Raw genomic sequence first — 17,783 nt, 5'->3', positions numbered from 1 at the left:
TTGTTTCTTGTCGTCCATTCAGAATAATGCTCTTCATGGCTCTTTGTTTGTGTCTCACAATTTTGGGTATTTTCCTCTCGTTCTCGATCTTTCTCTTGTTGTATTTTATTCTTTTTTCTTTCTCCACTTTGTCTTTTCAATAGCCTGTTTTTCTTTCTAAGTTCATTTTGTTTATGTTTATCTAGAGCGTTTATAGGTAATTTATACTGCTTAGTTTGTTGCCTTTCTCTCTTCAGAAAATCTTTATCTTGAAGCTTCTTCCTTTCTCAATACTCTTTTTGGTACTCGGCTCTAGTCTTGCCCATCGCCAAGCGCCTGAAAATATATGTCAGGTACTTTAACGAATGGGTCAGGTACGTTAAAAAATGTTTACAGTCTTTATTAATAAAATCCGGAAATTGTAGGGTTTAAATTTCATGATGAATTAACTAAATGATGTTTATATTTTCTTTCAAAACAATATTCATATATAAATAAGTATTTCTTACCTTCATTAACCTCCATTCAAAATTCACTCTAAACTTCCTTCAATTTGAATGTCTACCGCACTGAAACTCTTTGAAACCACGCGTTCCGGTGGATGTTATTTACAATTAATACGAGAATGTACCATTTTTACCGGAAAGATGCAAGTATTTTGGCTTAATTCCCGTTTTAGAACGATGCTGTACACGTACCTGACTTTAACGTTCCTGACGGTCGTTTTAATCTTTGAGTCATACAACTAGATTTTACAACATAAAACGATTTATTAAATGCTTATCCGTTGGTCCTATTAAGTTTTTATACAAAGAAATTGAAATCATTTGAACAATGGTTACAGTATAAATAAATTATTCACTGAAATCTTTAACGTACCTGACCTTTTTTATCGTAACACTAACAACTTTTGGAAATCCAAAAATCTATTACTTTTATTTAATCACGGGGAATAGTAAATGTCTTTCTAAGATAAATTTGCATACCTAAAGACTTTTTATGCACAATTTTAAAATTATTTAGCGAGTATTTAGTCACAATGTATACAATAAAAGGTCTTTTAACGTACCTGACTACCGATTTTGCGACATTCGAAAATCAAATTATTCCGGCACCTCGGATCAATTATACGCGCGTGTAATGATTTGTCGAAAAAAGCAATCATTTTAGAAAAGATTAATATCAATTATAGTTCTTGATTCATGTTTTAACTTCGTCTCTATCATATGATTTTAGTAACACCCACATTTGCGACAGCTAATTTTGTCTATTTTCGTGTTATTTTACATGACAAATTTGGCAAATTAAGCTTCCTGAGGGTTAAAAAGAGTTTCCGATGGTGTCCTTACACTATTTTTGTCTTTATAATTCATTAAATATTCTTACAAAAGTCTTCATATTAAAGAAAACCGTCGGAGACATGGAAAATATTGAAATGGGGAGTTATCTGACATTCAGTGATTAGGCCATGATTAAAAAATTGTTTGTTTTGTTTCTTAAAAAACGTAACCTTAAATCATGCCAGAAATTTTGTCATACAATAATTTCATCAAATGAAATGCCATAGATCAGGGTTTTAGAAATTTGCAAATTTATTTAGCTACAAAATGTACCAATATTTTTGTTAGTAGGGGAAACTTCCTGATCGGGAAATTATTTATGGGTTTTTCCCTACTTCCCGATCAGGAAACTTGTTACTTATTATAGTAACATGCTTCCCATTCGGGAAGTAAAACCACTATATTTTATGTAGGTTCATTAAAAGTGCCCGGTGCATAAGACTATAGAGTCAAGTTACCTATGCTCGGCCAGTCCAGTGCTCGGCCACATAATATTCTTTATTGTTAATCAAAAATGTAACTTGAAAACCTTGCTGTCAGTGGTCGTTTACTTTTCGGGTTATGGACGCCAATTCAAAATGGGATCAAATCTGTGTCGGTCAGGCGCTTGCTTTTCTGTTGCAGACGAAAACGATCAATAATGACAGCTGTCATTTGGCGTTTTTTGAGTTTCGATAATTGCACTATATGATAAAAAATGTTCAATTGTGTAACTTTTACATAAATATTTGCTAAAATATATATTCTATTGATTTATATACAAAGTATGCGACAGTTGTATGTTTTTACTTCTAAAAGTGCCTTCTATCGCCGGCACCATCGGTGTTGCCAGTGTAAATAATAGCCCGCACTGCGCATGCGCCACACCCGCACGTTGCGATTATGAGTTTAACTAGTTGTTTTTCATTTAAATTCACATATTTAAAAGTATTTTTTATTGTATTGTTCTTGATAACTGTTATAAAGTGATTTAGCATAAATGAAAGAAAACTGTAAGACTTGAAATACGTGTATGTTCAGTACGTGATAAACTGTATCGAAATACAGAAATATTGTTATCATATTCATAATTTGTTCAAGAATCGTGTTTAATAACATGAAAATATAATAAAAACAAAGCACTTAACTTTAACAAGCTTTATAAATGGGTGGCCGAGCATTGGTTCGTATCTAGTGAAATTAGTGGTGTTTGACCTTTAGTTGCACCGCACGATTTTACTCCAAAATCTGTGATCAATCAGACGCTTGATTACTTGACTTACTTTCTAAAATGGTGTACAGTTTAACACTCGAATCTGAACAAAACTGAAGAACTTAAGTAAAACAGTATAAGCAATAATGTAATGAAAATGGCCGAGCATAGGTAACTTGACTCTACATGAGATCTCAAAATTGAATATGCCATAGTGAAATTAAAAGACATATCTAGATTTCTACCGTTCAGAATTTTCTTAAATGTCTTAGTATTTTTTTTATTTCACATTGAATCTGCCCTTTTTCTGAATGAACTGCAAAAAAGCAGAGTTTCCCGATTTGGAAACCTAACTTCCCAATCAGAAAATTCTTCTTACTTGCGTGGTACATCTTTTTATCATACTAAATGGAATATCATAAGAACCAGAAGAAACATTTCAAAGGAAGATCTGAAAAAACTTGATAAACTACATAAATATGAAAATCACAAACTAGTGTCATATTGCAAAGGCTGTGTCTCCTACATTGAAAACTTTAAAACTATTATACAGAATGCAAAGAAAGTAGATCAAGCAACACAGACCGATATTACAGTACAGCTAGCGCGGAACCTTCATTTGAACACCCGTTGCCGCGATTCCAATTCGCGTGTTCGTTTTTACTGTCCGCCGCGACGGGTGTCATATCGGATATTTCGGGTGTTCAGGAATGGTCATTGCCGGAGGCGGCGAACGCCGCGCGTTGCGATGGACGGATGCAATGGTCCGTGGTGGTCGGCCGCAAGGAAACCTGGTGTTCATTAAATACTTTTTGAAAGAATTATTCATCTCATAATTTATAAATATAAATGCTTAAATTGTCTATGCATATACTAACTACTTATTTAGAATGTATACCTCGTCCGTATACCCGTAATCAGTCGCGATGTTATGATATGTAATAATAATTATCACATTGTTTTGTATTTTCTGTAAAATCTAAATAGAGTTGCATATTCTTTGTTTTGTTCCAACAGTTTTATTTCTATTTTCTGGTCACTGCAAGCGTATAAATCTTTGATCCTATTGTTCATTTCTAAATCGATTGTTGAGTTAATTTTATGCTATTCGCACCTCTTCTAACAAATTCCTTGCAAATTATGTTTTACTAACACCTGTTTCTTACTCTGTTTTATTTATTACGGTACCTAATACGCTCTTTTGTTTCGCTTGTTTGTCAGTTTTCAGATGTTTAGAAATTATTGGTAAGTTTCTTTACACTGTTCTATGATTGCTACTCATCAAATAATTATTGTTATTTGTTCGTAATATGTTTAACAATATAATTACTATCTTATTTGTTGACAATTTATTTGTTGACAATCTTTGATAAGATGAATATATTTAATAGTATTTCAAAACTTTTTACTCGAGTCTTTGATTTATTATTTTCATTACTTATTAGATGAATGTTTAATTCACACTTTTATGATATATGAGACTTAGGTACATACCTTTTGTTTTCGGAATTCCGCATATTGTTGTAATATTTACATGTATTTTTTCTGTAAACAATAGAAACAGTTGCATTTTTTCTAATTACAGGTAAACGTAAGCGAGGGGTGAATTTGGTGTTTGAGAAGAAGACGAATATGAATTTTTTGTTCAAATACAAATAGACATAGTCTGTTATTTTACACCCTTTTGCTCATTTATTAACTAAACAGTCATAAATGCCATATGGTGGCCGAAAAAAGACTCTCTTTATGTGGTCTCAGTGTTGTTTGTTTTTCTCTGGGCCTTCGGGTTTCTGGAGTCATCTCTGTTGTGTTTATTTTTTTTCTGGTCTTTCGGGATGCTCGAGTCGATCCACTTGTTTATACATATTGTACTGTGAAGTGAAGTTCCGTCATATGGTAGGTTTTGATGGGGTGGTGATGGTTGGTGAAGGATGCTGCACATTTCATTACCCCTCGAGCTTTTATTAGTTTACATGTTAGAGTTCAGTGTACTTAAAATGTTTTATTTTTGCTATGGTTCTACTTTGCAAATGCGGGCTCTGAATCTGCTTTTTTGAGCTCTGTGCTTCCAAGAAATCTACTCTTACCTATTATCTTTATTAACTATTACAAAACCTGTCATTTAATAACATTTAACATGGGTAGTTACACTGTAAGAAGATTCAAACATCTGAAAAATATCCATTATATAAAAACAAAACACAAAAAACTAACGATACTAATAAATTGATGATAATACATATTTACACATTCATATCATTACAAATGACCTTTGCTACTGGATGAAACATAAATATCAATCTGAATGAGAAGTCTTTTGGATGTCGAGTAGGCACCAAAAATTTCAAAGATATTTAGTCAAAGACAGGTACAAGCTAGTAGTATATGTAAGCTGCATTAGGTAATATTTCTAAATCATAGTTGTATATCTTTGACGTAACTTATCTCTGACGTAATATGTATCCGACGATATTTGTCTCTGACGCTATATATCTCCGACGTAATAATGTATCTTCGACGTTATGCTTTTTCGACGCAATTATGTCCTGTCAGCGCAGTTAGTAGTCGTGGTGCATCCAGTTGTCGTTCCGTCGTTTTTCGTGTTCCTGTCATTGCTTGTTCTGGCCTTGCCATATATAGCTCATAATTTTAATGGTAATAAAATTAATTCTGTGTCCAGATGTCTCCGTTTTTTCTCAGTTCGTCATTTGTGTCTCATCTCCCAGTTCGTCAGAGGCCCACATACTTGTAGTACCAATACTGCATAATAAAAATGTGCCAAATATGGTAAGGACAGAACAATGACGGGAACACGTTAGGTAAATGTGTATTAAAAGAAAAATGTTAAAAACTCCTTGTGCAAAATATTGCAGGAAAACTAATAAGACACTAATCTTGCAGTCTTCGCCTGAAATAGACAAAAAAAACAAAAAAACATTCAGAATGTGTGCTCAGTACTTTCGAAGATCACTAAACTTTTCACCAAACATAGCATTTTACATTAATTCCTTAATAAAATAAATTACTGAAATTTTAGCAGCTTGTAATTCACATAAATACATTAAAATGATTATTGATCATTGAACCTTAAGCACTGGACCTTTAGTTGTAAAAACATTCAAAGAGAACCTTTGTACACTGTTTCTGTTTAGATTCACTTGGAAAACTTGTGCACTTTTAAAAACTATCATGCAGATGTTTTCGAACCAAACAGAACGTTGTTACTGGCAATAAAAATTCGTTACAAAACAGAACGTTTTTTAATTGTAAAATAACTTTTAGTCGTTAATGCAAATAAATTCATTAGAAAAAGAAACCTAGCAACTTATCTCTATTATAATCTTTTAATTTTATGCCAAATTCATAACAAAGATAAACTGTTAAGTGCTAAACAATATAACTGTTAGGTATTGTTAGTATAAGAACACTAGATTGGAACGAAAATAAATATAACAAAGTACAAAAGTATATACGTTTCTTGACAACGGCTGTACCTGCAAAATAAATAAAATCAGTATGTAATAATACTGAAACAATTGCTCAAATCCTGAAGCTAATATAAGTGAAAAAATAAAAACATGTTCGTAACATTAGGAGTTCTAAAGTTCTCTGAGATTCGCTTTTGAGATAGTACATCTTACTTGATACCGTCGGATCGGCGGATTAATTATTTCTTACATGCATATGGTGGTCTTGCTGTCTCTAGATTTTAGTTAACAGTTGAGAAAACAGAAAACAAAAAACAAAATTATATTTACTCAGAAATAAAAAAAACACAACTTCTATCGGCTATGTTATTTTGTTTCTTTTGTTATTAACACTTATGATTATGTGCAAGCTCTTTCTATTTAAAATACGCTGATAACGTGTCAAAATTTGACATGTGTTCAGGCAATTATATGAAAAAATCTTGTGAATGTAATCAATGTGTCACAATTTGATACAATGTGTGTGTAAAACATCCCTTCACACAATTGTTTACAATTTGGATATAATTTATTGAAAAAGATATAATCGTCAGTGGCAATAAACTAAAATCAAAACATATAAAATATCGGGCGTAGATAACAAGGCCCGATAAAGGTAGACGAGTAAATTGAATAAATGATATACATTGTATATTTATAATAAATACATTATAGATGATAAATTTAACAATTAAGTGCTTCAATATACTGTTAAAAAAATTAATGTTAAATAAAACGTTGATCGCGATGGTCCCTCGTGCGTGAACACTGCGAATCCTCGTGGCCGTCCACCGCGAACCGCTGTGTTCATGACCGCGAGGGCCGACGGGTGTCCGGCCATCGCAACTGAACACCCGAAAAAATTTTTACCCGCGAGGGTCGAAGGGTTTTTGAAGGTGCCGCGCTAGCTGTACTGTACTTTCACATTTCGCAACCTACAGCCTTCAAATTTGGATCACATGCATATTTTTGTGTACCGTAACAAACTTTGATCTTTACATTGACCTAGTGACCTACTTTCACATTTTTAAAGGTACAGGCTTCAAATTTGGACCACATGGCTGCATAGTTCTGTGTTCCTAAATAAAATTTGACCTTGATTTTGACCTAGTGAAATTGATCTAGTGACCTACTTTCACATTTCTCAAGCTACAGCCTTCAAATTTGGACCACTTATATAGTTTTGTGTGCCGAAATGAACTTTGACCTTAATATTTACCTAGTGACCTACTTTCACATTTCTGTAGCTACAGGCTTCAAATTAAGACCACATGCATAGGATTGTGTACCGAAACAAACTTTGACATTGACCTAGTGACCTACTTTCACATTTTTGAAGGTACAGGCTTCAAATTTGGACCACATGCATAGATTTATGTTCTGAAGTGAAATTTGACCTTGATTTTGACCTAGTGACCTACTTTCACATTTCTTAAGCTACAGCCTTCAAATTTGGACCACTTGCATAGTTTTGTGTACCGAAATAAACGTTGACCTTAAGATTGACCTAGTGACCTACTTTCAAATTTCTCGAACTACAGCCTTCAAACTTGATGCACATGCATAGTTTTGTGTACAAAGAACTTTGTCCTTGAAATTGATCTAGTGACCTACTTTCACATTTTTCAAGCTACAGCTTTCGAATTTGGACCACATGCACAGTGTTGTGTACGGAAATGAAAATTTGACCTGAGCTAGTCAATAAGTCTTGAAATTTGGAACACTCAAAAAGCGCCAAGATTACTCTGTGATCTCTTGTTCAATTAATTTTCACGAATTTTGGTTAGAATGGTAACCTTCATGAAATCTGGGCTGAGTTCGAAAATGGGTCATCTGGGGTAAAAAACTAGGTCACTAGATCAAATCAAAGAAAATCCTTGTGTATGGGATAGAGGTTGTATTTTTCAATTAATCTTCTGGCATTTTGGCCAGAATGATTGCCTTGATAAAATCTAGGTCAGGTTCAAATATGAGTCATCTGGGGTCAAAAAGTAGGTCACTAGGTCAAATCATAGGAAAACCTTGTGTATGTGATAGAGGCTGTATTTTTCAATCGATCTTCATGAAATTTAGTTAGAATGATTGCCTTGATGAAATAAAGGTTGAATTTAATTATTGGTCATTTGGGGTCAAAAAGTAGGTCACTGGGTCAAATCAAAGAAAAACCTTGTGTATGTGATAGAGGCTGTATTTTTCAATTGATCTTCATGAAGTTAGGTCAGAATGATTGCCTTGATAAAATCTAGGTCAAGTTTGAATATGGGTCATCTTGGATTAAAAAGTAAGTCACTAGGTCAAATCAAAGGAAAACCTTGTGTATGCGATAGAGGCTGTATTTTTCAATTGATCTTCATGAATTTTGATCAGAATGATTTCCTTGATGAAATCTAGGTAGAATTTGTTTATGGGTCATCTTGGGTCAAAAAGTAGGTCACTTGGTTAAATCAAAGAAAAACCTTGTGTATTCGATAGAGGCTGTATTTTTCTGCTGATCTTCATGAAATCTTGACAGAATGATACATGTAGCCCTGGTGAAACCTAGATCAAGTTCGAATATTGGTCATTGGGATTCAAAAACTAGGTCACTAGGTCAAATCAAGGTAAAACCTTGTGTATATAATAGGAGCTGCATTTGCCTTGGTGAAATCATATGTTAGTCCTTTACCAAGATTGCTCAAATTATCCCTTAGGGCTAAACCCCCCCCCCCCCCCCCCCCCCAGTCCACCACCAAATAGGCCTTATGTAGCCCTCCTATGCAGAGAATGTTCAAATTATTTTGTTTTGTCAAAAACATGGCTTCCAGGCCCAATTTTAAAATAATGTTACACAAATCCATCTTGGATGCATGACTCTTTATCAAGATTGTAGAAATAATTCTGTTTCATCAAAAAGCGTTGCCATTTGGGAGGTGTGGTCAGTTTACTGCTTATTTATGTAGTGGAAACTTTAAAACTCTTCATGTTTGATACTGTCATATCACCATCATTTCCCCATTGTCTTATCCCACCTCAACCCCCCCCCCCCCCCACCCCCTCCAAAAAAATACACATTACCTGCGTGTATTTATTTAGCAGGAACTTTTAATTGTTCAAGCAAGCAACTAAACTCAGATGAGTGATATAGGGCCATCATGGCTCTTTTGTTTTAAAGTTATGTTTACATTTAAGAAAGAAGTAATATTCATAGTAAGTACTAATAAACTTTGATAATGTGGCAGTTGACCTCAATACAATCGACACTGTTTATTTTCCAATACAGGTAAATCCAATATTTGCTTTACAATAGATCTGTGACGGATTATCTTTGAACACCCCTGGACTTATTGGACTCAACTGCCACATTATCAAAACTTATTAGTAACCCTCTGTATTATTTCTATCCCCCTACCATAAATATGAACAAGGGTTATAAAAACTAGAAAATTTGCAACACAGTTTTATTATACACGTAGTAAATTAATGAAATATGTACAATATTAGGAGTCTTCGATATAGGAGGACGGCCATTATCGGAGAGATATTGGAAATAACTTTTACAATTTTGTCAATATTTAAAAAAATTCTGCGTGGATGTCAGTAATTTTTAACTATTAATCTAGATTTAAATGATTGCCACAGCATCATGTATAAAAACTATGTGTTGCAGTTATCTAGTTTTATAACCCCTGTTCATAGCCATGGTAGGGGGATGGACATTATGTAAGTAAATTTAATGAGATATATTCAAGCTTAAAATTTTTAGACTTGATGTACTTCAGTCATTAAATTTTGCTTACCGGTATTTTTCAAACTTCAGGTGTATTTTACTAAAGGTATTACTTTTTGCTATGTTACATCCCTTCAGCTTTTGTTCAAGCTGTAAATATTTGGGGAAAAAATGTGATGTCAAGTGAAAATGTAGGTATTTTTATTAGCTCACCTAAGCCAAAGGCTCAAGATGAGCTTTTGTGAGGGATTGATGTCCGTCATGTGTCATCCTTCCTTCAACAAAAATTTCTAAAAAAAAAATCTTCTTCAAAATTTTTGGGCAGATTTATGCCAAACTTCCTTGGGTGGCCCCCTTTCAAATTTGCCCCCCAAAAAAATCCATGCAGAACTGTGGTTGCCATGGCAACTGAATGGAAAATCTTTAAAAATCTTCTTCTCAAAAGCAGTAAGCCTTATTTCAAATATATTTTGTAGAAATGGTGTCTTAGAGGTGACCATCTACCAAAATTGCTCAAGCCTTTCTGTTTTGATAAAAAAAAACATGGCTGCAAGGGGGTAGGACTTATTTTCCATATATGACTATACAATGTATTGTACATTTTCAGAAATCTTCTTCTTCAAAACCACTTGGCATATTTACACCAAACTTCACAGGAATGATCCTTGGGTGGCGGGGCCCTTTCAGAATTGCCAAAAGAAATCCATACAGAACTGTGCTTGCCATGGCAACCAAAAGGAAAATCCTTAAAAATCTTCTCAGAAACTGTCTGCTGGATTTCAAATATAATTTGTAGAAATGATCTCTAGGTGACCCTCTACCAAAATTGCTTACCGGTAAGCAATTCTATTTCAGCAAAAAAAAAATATTGCCGCCAGGGGGCAGGGCTTATTTTCTCTATATGGATATATAGTAAATTTATGAAATCTTCTCTGAAACCTGAAGGCCTAGAGCTTAGATATTTAGCATGTTGCATCGTCTAATGGACTTCTACCAAGATTTTCAAATTATGGCTTATCGCATTTATGGAAGGTCGTTTTTGCAATATTCTGAGCTGGCATAAATAATTTTCAGGCAACAATTTATTAATAATAGTAAAAAAATTTGGATATTATTATCAACAGGAGTAAACTGTTGTTTTTATTTTAAAAATTAATTTTACAATTTTCTTTGTAGCTTAATTGGGCATTTAACTGTGTATAGGCCAGCATTTATTCTGTTAGTTGTAGAAATTAGAAGTACCCAGGAGATTAATACTAATTTTTGTGTGTTTAATATACAAAATTGTACAAACTTTCATTAAATTCAGTTTGCATAAAAAATTTAAAAATGTTCATCTAGCTATAAAATTTCAGGATTTGAGTTATTTAATATGTGGTTTATACATCATGTTGTACATGTAGTACATTTGCCTTTCTAAATGGTTTAGATTGTGTAGATTTTTCATGATGAAATCAGTTTTAATTGGATGGTATTTATGGTACATGTATCTTTAAATGTTTACTTTATACACAAACCCGGATATACACCTGGATATTCTACACCGTTAGTTGCCCACTCACTCCAAAAAATAATATCCTGTCATTAGGCCTTTCTTAAACAATTTGTTTGTTTGCTATGCTCATGCTTAAACACTGAATTGTTCTGTTCCAATTTTTTATTGATCTTTTGATCTAGATACACAAAAAAAAAGCACATATGTATATTAATTCTGCACTGGATTTTTATTCAGTTTTAGGCACAAATAAAATTTGAAGAAAATATCTGCAGAATCATTCATGTCTCTCTCAGCCTGTGTAAACATCATAAAAATTTTTAATGAACTGAAATTGAAGTTGTAGTATTCTTTAAAGGTGGATAATCAGATTTTGGCCATGTAAAGGATTTGTTCGAAACTTTAGCATCTGATCATTTACACTCATTTATGTTCACTTAACACTTAATACAAATTAGATTTTCACTGGAGGTATTTTTAAAATTTCATTTTCCTATCCTGGTTGCCCAACCAAGATAGAGTTATTTTATCATAAGTATAAATTTGATAAACATACTTTGCCTAAGGAAATGTATAAATATTAGACATATTGTAATATATTTGTAAAATATTTGCATTAAAAATTATGTATTTAGATGGAATTCATTAGAAACGCAGGTAAATTATTATTACCTCCCTTTGCCGATCTTGGTTGCGCAACCAAGATAGATTGGAAATAAACGAATTCAGAAGCTACACACAGCTTTTAAACTTGCATTTTGGTTCAGATTGTTCAATAGTTGATATGTCTATCAAATGCAAATGTAAAACTAGACATTGTATCGAAATAAAAAGAAATACCCAGCTTTTTTTAAGGGGAGTAATAACAAAATTTTATAAAAATAATAAAATATACATTTCAAATAGGAATCTAACTCTATGTAATCGGTCTTTTTGTTCCTTAAATAATTCTCTACCAGAATATACAAAAAGTAAAAAATGTCATTAAATGTTGTTTAAATGTGATTGACCACCTTTAATGCCTTCACTCAAATTTGCGTAAAGAAAAGTTAAACTTGACAAATATCTTGCTGGTAATGGTAAAAACATAAACTTGCGGCCACTAGATTTTCATAAAATGTATTTGTACAGGAATTGTTTTATGATCAAATGTTGGCACATTTCTAGCTATTCTTAAAATTACGGTTTTGTTATAATGTTTTCTCTCTTCTACTCAGTCTAGATATTGTTTATTGAAAATCAATCACACAGCAAATATTTGTTCAATGTCATATGACTTTACCTGAATATTAGTGTTTCAGGATGGGTTCTGCTTTTAAATGTCTTAGATTTTACAAATGTGGTGCAACAAATAATATTCATTTTTACCATAGTTGGTGATAAAGAGAAAAATATCTGTTTGGTATTTGGAAAATATTTTAATTTTATGATGTAAAATTTTGCTTAACATTGAATTGTTAAAGGATTTACAACCTGTCCAGTTGGTGCTTTCCTCTCTAGAACATATGTACAAATGTTAAAAGTTACCTGTAAAACATTTATATCTGTATGTACAGAACAACCTCTCGAAAGCAGAAATACTTGAGAGAATGAAATGTTTGCTGTGAACAAGTTGTTGCTCTACAGACAGTAGAGTTACTAAATATACTGGTATATTATGAAGAAAATGTAAGGAGTTATTTGCTCCTCAAAGTTATCATTGACACAGGTGTAACAGTATGTATATTATGGCCATTGCAGGGGCAAATGTGTACAGAGGTTTGACTGTATAAGCTTATGTCCTTTACAAAGGTTTAAGTTGTAGGTATTCTGCCCATTGCACTGATACAGAGGTTAAAATTGTAGGTATTCTGCCCGTTGCACTGATCCAGAGGTTAAAGTTGTAGGTATTCTGATCATTGCACTGATGCAGGGGTTAAAGTTGTAGGTATTCTGCCCAATTGTTAGTGGAGATCTTGCACTGATACAGAGGTTAAAGTTGTAGGTATTCTGCTCATTGCATTGATACAGGGTTAAAGTTGTAGGTATTCTGCTCATTGCACTGATACAGAGGTTAAAGTTGTAGGTATTCTGCCCGTTGCACTGATCCAGAGGTTAAAGTTGTAGGTATTCTGCCTGTTGCACTGATACAGAGGTTAAAGTTGTAGGTATTCTGATCATTGCACTGATACAGGGGTTAAAGTTGTAGGTATTCTGCCCAATTGTTAGTGGAGATCTTGCACTGATACAGAGGTTAAAGTTGTAGGTATTCTGCCCATTGCACTGATACAGAGGTTAAAGTTGTAGGTATTCTGCCCAATTGTTAGTGGAGATCTTGCACTGATACAGAGGTTAATGTTGTAGACATTCTGCCCATTGCACTGATACAGAGGTTAAAGTTGTAGGTATTCTGCCCGTTGCACTGATCCAGAGGTTAAAGTTGTAGGTATTCTGCCCGTTGCACTGATACAGAGGTTAAAGTTGTAGGTATTCTGATCATTGCACTGATACAGGGGTTAAAGTTGTAGGTATTCTGCCCAATTGTTAGTGGAGATCTTGCACTGATACAGAGGTTAAAGTTGTAGGTATTCTGCCCATTGCACTGATACAGAGGTTAAAGTTGTAGGTATTCTGCTCATTGCATTGATACAGGGTTAAAGTTGTAGGTATTCTGCTCATTGCACTGATACAGTGGCTAAAGTTGTAGGTATTCTGCCCGTTGCACTGATACAGAGGTTAAAATTGTAGGTATTCTGCTCGTTGCACTGATACAGAGGTTAAAGTTGTAGGTATTCTGCTCATTGCACTGATACAGAGGTTAAAGTTGTAGGTATTCTGCCCGTTGCACTGATACAGAGGTTAAAGTTGTAGGTATTCTGCCCGTTGCACTGATACAGAGGTTAAAGTTGTAGGTATTCTGCTCATTGCACTGATACAGGGATAAAAGTTGTAGGTATTCTGCCCAATTGTTAGTGGAGATCTTGCACTGATACAGAGGTTAAAGTTGTAGGTATTCTGCCCATTGCACTGATACAGAGGTTAAAGTTGTAGGTATTCTGCCCATTGCACTGGTACAGAGGTTAAAGTTGTAGGTATTCTGCCCATGTTAGTGGAGATCTTGCACTGATACAGAGGTTTAAGTTTATATGTTCTGTTAAGTTCATTATATGAGAGATCTTGCCTTGGTAAAGAACTTTTAACCTTTATCTATTTCAGGGGAGATCTTGCCCTTATTGGCCTGGCAGTGATGGGTCAGAACCTCATTCTCAATATGAACGACCATAAATTTACAGTAAGTATACGTAACTCCATTATATATTATTTCTTTTCATTAAGAAAAAAAAGTAAATATTTTTGAATTGTACTTAATTGTGCAAGTTGTACCATTTACGATTCAGTTGATATAGATCATGTTAGGTTTTGGCTGAGTAAGCAAGTAACATTTTGAATGTTAACAATTTTAATCTAGAGTCAAGTTACTGTCTGATCTTCATCTAACATCACAAACTAAATGACTCAGTCTGTATTTCATGCTCTTCAGTGAAATACTGAAATTTATCAGTGAAATAAAATTGATATTTTCACTGTTTCAAACAGTGAAAATATCATTTTCATTTTTCACTGATATGGAACTACACTTGAATGCTTAAGAATATGAATTATAAATAACAGAAAATTCCATGCAAAATATACTTCAGTAAAGACAAAGATGTTTAGGAATACTAACAGGATCATAAATATATGCCGTCTATCATACCAAAGTGTAACAGAAATCAGGAAACGCAATAGAACTTTGTAAAAATTTGTAGAAAGATACCCTGACGTCACAACATTATGACGTCATGATGCGATGCACGTGACATTGCGCATACAGACTGGATATAATTTGGTCAAAACCATTGAAAATACTCTTGAACACCATAATTTACATTTTCACTCGTGGCTGCACCACTCGTGAAAATATAAATTATATCATTATAGTGTTCACTTGGTGAAATATATTTTGATCTTACACTAAAACAAACAAATATCCTCTATGTATTTGTTGTTATTGGTCCTTGAAAATCTGCAAATTTAAAAAATAGCTTGCAGATCCAGCCAATTTTCTCAGAGGGATAGGGTGTCAGACTGAACCCTTACTATGACAAACGTGTCTTTAAAGACCTACTCCAGTCCTACCTTTTAACCTTAAATGTCACTGAAAAAGCATGAAAATCCTGACTATGAACAGTGACCCCTGTCAATTTATATAAAATTCTATATGAAATACCTGTGGTTTTGCGTGCTAATGTGTGGCGGGTGGCCGTAAACTGTTAACTGTTATCTAATGTAATCATGGGTTGCATACACACAATAGAATTTGAATAGCCGCGGAGCAGGGCTTTAATTATACACTGAATAATTTGATGTGGATGTTAGCAATTTACAAGTACAGGGTTGGCAATAAGTTTTTGTTGAAACAGGCTGAAATAAAAAAGTAGCCGACTTGCTATGGGGTCTTGGACAAGGTGAGCTTTTGTGATCACCCTTCGTCTGCCGTCAGTCTGTGCGTGCGTCCGTCAACAATTTCTTGTCTGCACGATATTGATTTCATTTATGATTTTATTTTAACCAAACTTGCACACAACTTTTATCACCATAAGATCTCGGTTCCTTTCTTGAACTGACCAGATCCCATTATGGGTTCTAGAGTTATGGCCCCTGAAAGGGCCAAAATTAGCTATTTTGACCTTGTCTGCACAATAGCAGCTTTATTTATTATTTGATTGGCACACAACTTGTATCACCATACGATCTTGGTTCCTTTGTTGCACTGGCCAGATTCCTTTATGGGTTCTAGAGTTATGGCCCCTGAAAGGGCCAGAATTAGCGATTTTGACCTTGTCTGCACAATAGCAGCTTCATTTATGATTTTATTTTAACCAAACTTGCACACAACTTGTATCACTATAAGATCTTGGTTCCTGTCCTGAACTGGCGAGATTCCTTAATGGGTTCCAGAGTTATGGCCCCTGAAAAGGCCAGAATTAGCTATTTAGACATTGTCTGCACAATAGCAGCTTCATTTATGATTTGAATTTAATCAGACTTGCACAAAACTTTAGTCGCTATAAGATCTCAGTTCATTTGTTGAACCGGCCAGATACCATAATGGGTTTCAGAGTTATGGCCCCTGAAAGGGCCAAACTTAGCTATTTTGAGCTTGTCTGCACAATAGCAGCTTCATTTTTGATTTGATTTTAACCAAACTGGACCTTTCTTGAACTGGCCAGATTCCATCATGGGTTCCAGAGTTATGGCCGCCTTAAGGTCCAAAATTTGGTATTTTGGCTTTTTGCAGCCATATAGAGACATCATTTATGGTTTTATTTGATACAAACTTCCAAAATATCTTCAACAACAATAAATCTTGGATTCTTGACAAATCAGATCCAATCGTAGGTTCCAGAGTTATTTTATATCTGATTACCTCCCCTGATTTTAATCAAAATAGATTTATATCAGTAAGTACTTATAGGACTTATTTGAAATTTCATTATTGTCATTAGTTGGACTGAGCCAATCAGGGTAGATAACTATGGACTGATTTAATGTCAAATTACCTCCCTTTATTTCAAATTAAAATGGGTATATCTCCGAAACTAATGAAGATACTGGCCTGAAATTTCATTTATGTCACCAGATTTATTTGGCAGATCCTTCTTTTGTTCGCTTACAATAATTTTCTTTTTATTTACTTCCCTTTTACGTTACTATAAATAGCTTATTTTGAGTAACTTTTTTATTATTGGCCGTAGGGAAAAACCCGGAAGACCACTTTTCTGTGGTACAACATGGATGGTACCTCCAAATTTTAGGTGTATTTTGACATATCTCTACCATTTAAGATTTGTTTTTCTTTTTGATTAAATTTCTTCCCTTTGTTGTTCCTGTCCTTAGATATTTTTCCTGAGGACCTTCTTGTCCTCAAGTGCAATGATAACAGGTGAGCGATATAGGGCCATCATGGCCCTCTTGTTTCATTTTCTGTCCATCCGAAATCATTCATTAAGTTACTTAAGGAGCACATGAGTTATGGCCCTTAGTACTTATATAATGCTTACTATATAGGGTAATATAATGCTGACTATATATTAGGGTATTTATTTGCAAATTTAATGGCATTAAAAGTTCTTTTTTCACTGTGGGATATTTTGACCAAGAACAGTCTTGGAAACTGATGTAAGAGTAATGTGTTCTGATCACTGGGGTCAAGATCAAGGTAGCTGTTAGTATATAAAAATTGAAAATTGCTTTTGGTCATGAGTAACTTCAGTAAGGAAGAGTGTATTGTGACCAAACCTGGAATTTAGGAACCTCATTGGATGCCATAAAGGTTTTAGATGTATTTGGGTTGCTTGGGTCAAACTTGAGATCATTGTCACTAGAAGTAGGAAAAACAGGTTTTTAAGACATGAGTGGAATGAAGTAAGCAGACTAGACCTGGTAGATAGGTAGCTTTCACAGAGATAAATATTTTTATTTCATTTTGGATAGTGTATCTTTTAAAGAGACTCGGTTCCATTTAAGTGCTTTTTATAGTCAGAGAATGCTTTTTCAAGGTTGAAACCTTTATCACGTTTGG

General features: G+C 33.9%; 1 protein-coding gene across 1 annotated transcript in view; it reads left to right on the top strand.

The window, feature by feature from the left end:
- LOC123527355 (6-phosphogluconate dehydrogenase, decarboxylating-like) overlaps positions 1-17,783 on the top strand; it is a 39,950-nt gene that overhangs the window by 2,145 nt on the left and 20,022 nt on the right. The window contains exon 2 of the mRNA XM_053523348.1: positions 14,375-14,450. Within this exon, the coding sequence (XP_053379323.1) occupies positions 14,375-14,450 (76 nt within the window). The remainder of the gene's footprint in view (positions 1-14,374; positions 14,451-17,783) is intronic.

Source organism: Mercenaria mercenaria, chromosome 14 (genome assembly GCF_021730395.1).
Source record: "Mercenaria mercenaria strain notata chromosome 14, MADL_Memer_1, whole genome shotgun sequence".
Taxonomy (NCBI): Eukaryota; Metazoa; Mollusca; class Bivalvia; order Venerida; family Veneridae; genus Mercenaria; species Mercenaria mercenaria.
The sequence above is the reverse complement of the archived record's forward strand: the minus strand, read 5'-3'. Positions and strand labels throughout refer to the sequence as shown.